The sequence below is a fragment of the Triticum aestivum genome, chromosome 7B, assembly GCF_018294505.1.
Source record: "Triticum aestivum cultivar Chinese Spring chromosome 7B, IWGSC CS RefSeq v2.1, whole genome shotgun sequence".
Classification (NCBI taxonomy): Eukaryota; Viridiplantae; Streptophyta; class Magnoliopsida; order Poales; family Poaceae; genus Triticum; species Triticum aestivum.
In genome coordinates, this window is record NC_057813.1 from 130,595,286 (window position 1) to 130,600,162 (window position 4,877).

The 4,877-nt window shown below is 42.7% G+C and overlaps 1 protein-coding gene across 1 annotated transcript; it reads right to left on the bottom strand.

The window, feature by feature from the left end:
• Window positions 1–2,169: 2,169 nt before the first annotated feature.
• Window positions 2,170–4,436, bottom strand: LOC123162286 (uncharacterized). Its single transcript, XM_044580083.1, has one exon. The coding sequence runs from the start codon at window positions 3,786–3,788 to the stop codon at window positions 2,355–2,357; it is 1,434 nt and encodes a 477-aa protein (XP_044436018.1). The 5' UTR covers window positions 3,789–4,436; the 3' UTR covers window positions 2,170–2,354.
• Window positions 4,437–4,877: the final 441 nt, after the last annotated feature.

Here is a 4,877-nt window from a genome sequence, read left to right on the forward strand (position 1 = left end):
CACTAGGGGCCCACAAGCCCAGGGGGCGCCCCCCAGGGCGTGCTTGGTGAGATTGTCGTTCCCTCGTGGGTCGTGTGGTCTTCTCCCGAACCTTCTACGGTCGCTTTTGGTCTAGGAAAAATGGGACAAAAAGATAAGAGTAGTTTTAACATGTAATATATACAACGCAAAGTCTCTTTTACGGGAACCGGTATGTACCGGTGGAGCATCCACCACTCGTTTGCTTTTAGATGTGTGTGTACGTGCTTCTTTTCACATGTATTCCCTCAAGCTTACCTTTGTATCTCTCTCATTATGTCAAGTCGGCTTGTCTTGTCTATGCCCCACAACACCACTTTTTATCAGGAGAGACAGAGAGTAGCATGCGGCATGTGATTTCTCCCCACCTTTTCATTCTATTTGGCTTCAAAAATTTATATGACGTATAACTTTTTAACCGAAACTCCATTTTTCAAATTTTATACATATTTGAAATTCTAGCAACAAGACCTTTAAAACCAGACCAATATTGGATATATTTTTTGAAATGAGATTCACGTATTTCACTCGTTTGAAAAGTGAGACATCCGCTGTTTCACAAGTGAATTAAGTGAAATCTGTTGTTGATACACATGACACGTATTTCAACGTGAAATGCGTGAATCTTATTATTTAGAATTTTTAAACTTGTTATTTCAAACACACAAAATTTCCGTTGTTTCAAAACTGTTTTATAATGAGTGAAATTTGTTTAATGAAATGAGTGCTTTTTTCAATTTGAAATTGGTTTTTGAAATAATTTTTCTCTCAAAACGGGTGAAATCGGTCTCATAATGATCTAAACCAGTTTTTGGAATGAGTGAAATTATATTCTTAAACGAATGAAGTGAGTGAAGTTAGTTTTTGAGTGAAATTATATTTTTCTATGTGTGAAATTATAATCTTAATTGAGTGAAATCATATTTTCTAATATGTGAAATTATAATCTTAATGATTGTTCCAAAGCGTGAAATTGAATATTTCAAATATATGAAACAATATTTTTTTAACTTATGAAACATCTATCAAAATTATTTAGATTTTAGGAGAACAATTTTTGGAACATACTGAAATTCAATTTTTTTGGGTAAGTGGAACGTAACTTTTCATTGAACTAAGTGAAATATATTTTTTGAAATGAGTGAAATCATTTGAAATAAGCAAAATTGGTTGTTTCAAATGAGTGAAATATGGTTAAAATTTGAGTGAAATATGTTTATTCAAATGAGTGAAATCTGTTTTCCAAAATGAGTGGATTTATTTTTTCATGAAACTTCTTTCAATGCATTTGTCAAGTTTGCTTATTCCGGTGTGTGAAAACATGTGAAACTGTTTATTTACTAAATGTGAAACTTATATGAAAGTTATTTCACTCAACATATTGAAATTATAGTAAAATCAGTTTTTCATACCGAGTGAAATTGGATTTTGAATGCAATTGAAAGATAACTAATCATTGAAATGAGTGTAAACTATTTTTTAAATGAGTAAAATAATTTGAAATTAGTGAAATATATTTTAAAAATGCATGAAATCTGTCAATTGAAATGAGTGAGTTCGTATTTTTTAAATGAGTTTATTGCTATTTTGAATCGACTGAAATGATTTTTGGAGATGAGTGAAACTTGTTTTTCAATTTGAATGGAATGTGTTTTTTGAAATCAACGAAATTGAAAGTAGTTCAAATGTATCCATAATTGATCTTATTCAAAAGGTCTTCTCGCTATGAATTCAAATATATATATTAAAATTCAAAATTGGAGATTTCATTCAAAAGATATGTATCATCCAAAATTTCACAATGAAATTGAATAGAAGTCTTTTGATGGGGAGAGAGAGAGAATATTTTAACATGCATGCAACCGGTCTTCTATGAACATTCTTTCTCTCTCCTGACAAAAGCTGACAGTAGCATGCAAATGACCCACATGTATTTCTGTGTATTTCAATTCTGTCTCTTATACGTCAAAAAAAGCTTGAATCTCCAAAACAACGTCAACGGCGGATGTCTCACCGGTAGCTACCGGTTCCGGTAAAAAACTTATTCGATATATACAAGGCCACTATGGCATATACATTCTGCATTCCCGGGGTACAAAAAGGTAAGAGCAGTTTTAACGTTGTCCATCACAGGAAACAGAGCAGAAGAAGTAGAGCAAACGCAAGGTTCAGAAAATCCATCAGAGGGGCAAGAAGAACAACAACAGTTTTAGCTTACATGAACAAGTGGAGCAAATTGCTCAGAGGTACACGTGTGGCGATCGTATAAGGACGAACTAATATATCAGCCAGTGAGTATCCTCGTATACACTTTGAAAACAATTTCAACATCGGACTTAATAGACACTTGCAGGCCAGAAGAAGTTGTTGTGTCCTCCAAGCGGTCCAGCGTGAAGATTGTCCCTCTTCTCCTTCTCGAGCGCCTCTTCGGCCTTCCATGCTGCTTCAAATGGATCGAAGGGCTGTTTGAACAAGTGGTCCTGTCCCTGAAGCGATGGAGCGTCAAGGTCCGACGCGGCATTGTACCTCTTCTCCTTTTCAGCATCATGGAAGGCAGGGTTGTGCATGGCCCGACCCTCTGATCCCGACATTGGGTAAGGGCAATCGGACTGCAGCATGTTCTCCAGCATGCCTTGGTCCATGGTATCCAGGTACAGAGGTTCCTGTTGGCCCAACTCCACGCCAGTGTTGGCTCCAGTGACCGGCTCGACTTCAATTGGGTCGTCTTCCATCATTCTCATTAGTTCTTCAATGTCAAAACCATCTGCGTCCACATCCGGCAAATCGGAAATAGGCTCCAACGGCTCAAAGACAACCTCTTCTGATGTGCTCCTTGCAATGCTTGAGCCAGCCTCAGGAACAATCATCTGTTGTTGGCTGTAATGCTTGACAGACTCCAGCACAAGTGATTGGGAGGAAATCTCAGTAGCTTGAGCTTGTTGCTGCTTATTATCTGAGGAAGAAGCAACGCCGGAGTGGTTGGATGTTGTAGTGGACTCGCATGATGCTGAAGGACCTTCGATTGACGCTGGTATATCCAGAGCATCTTGAACAGGGAAGATGGTACGAGCCAGCGGGCCATACATTGCACTCGCTGCCTCATCATACGTCAAGAACGACGGTGGGGCAGGTGCGGGGACAGGGACTGCTCCTCGCATCCTCTTGTTGGGGCGCGGCGGATGAGGATCGGCGGCGGGAGCTATTGCTGGCCTCTTCTGTGCGTGCATGCTCGCAGTCACGGCCTCTGGTTGCGGTTCTGCTTGATGCTTGTACGCGGCTGATTCCTGGCGGGCCGCGTCAGGAGGATGCTGAGCCAAGTGGATCTTGCAGAACACCTTCACCCCGTCGGCGACGACGGCCTCTGGCAGCAAGCATTTGTACTCCTCCATGACCCAACCGGTGGACTTGCCCTTCTTCCTGAACGACAGGTTCTTCCTCTCGCCGACCTCGACTCCGGCGTGTTTGACGGCCGTGGTAGCGTTGACGGTCCAGGTGCCGCCGCCGGCGGTGCGCACGCTCTGGGTTTTGCTTCCGTTCTTGCTCTTGCGCGTGGTGAAGAAGAAGCGGTCGCCGCTGCTGGCGGCCTGCGGCACGGGCGCAATCCGGGCGGCCAGATCCTTGGGCTCGCAGCTGTAGATGTCGACGTGGTGGATGAATTTATCGGCGCCGTGCAGCGTCTGGCCGGCGATGAGGCGTGGCAGGTAGTAAGTCACGGCGTCCACATCTGTAGGGTTCAAGCGGTAGTGCTGGTACACGTCCAGCCCTTCCATCCTGCCCGGCGGCTGCCCAAACTGGTGCTTCGCTAGCTAGCTAGGAAGGGGTAGATGGGGAGCGAGGGCCGGCGATTGGGATCTGGGAGAAGAGGTGGCCGGCGATATTTATATACGATGGGCTTGCAGGCGACGGAGGACGCGTCAAATTTCCAAATAGAATCACGGACGGATTCCTTTTTTCTGAATCCGATTCGGTCCCCAATTCCCCGTCAATTTTCTGAAACCTGGCGCTTCCGTTTTGGCGCCAACGCAGAAAATACAGGTTTTGGCGGCACACAGAAACCTCTGCTAATCTACACAGGAAACACGCAAAATCTCACCACTACATTAGATCGCCCAGATCAATCAGGAACAAGATCCTTGGCAGAAGCGCATCAGACAAATTCAACCTCAGGTGGAAGAAGGAAATTTTGCAATCTGGAGGACAAGTGCGTCAAACGGACATCAGGCAGAAGCAACAAGCAAGTATCAAGCGACCTAGGGGCATTTTGTTTCCTATATGGCTTCTCCAAACATTGGTCCTGGGAGCCATGAGGTTTGTGATGAATATCAAGGACAAAATGTATACTTACTCTTCATGATCTCGTCGATTGCTTCGTATACGATACTATGATAGAGCTACATGAAGTGACTAGACATGTGAAAATAGAGCTCTTTATATGAGCCACTGGCCTGCTCTTTTCCATTCTGCTGACCTCAGCCTGCAATTTAAAGTAGATAGGTATTTCATTCAGAAATTGTACAAAAAGAATCCTTCGTACTGGAACAAATTATAGCTCATCCTGGAGGTGCTTACTAGTGTTTCTGAGCTGCTCAGAGAGTCATAGCTGCAAGGATCATCTTGCAATTGCAAGTCATGGCTGAAGAAAATAAAGCCACTTTTGTGGAGCCCTTGTGTTGCTAGGCCTGTAACAGTAATGAACATTGAGTACTGTTCAGTATTTACATATTCATTACACAATACGACTTACAGAATTCCTGGTGACTATGATAAATATCAGAATACTCTTATATGTTCCTGAAGAATGCCATGTTTGACCTTAGGCCGATATCTTCTGGCCTCATCATGTCTGCAAAAATCACCGC

Coding starts and splice junctions, on each gene's coding strand:
- LOC123162286 (XM_044580083.1), bottom strand. CDS start 3,788: ATGGAAGGGCTGGACGTGTACCAGCACTACCGCTTGAACCCTACAGAT.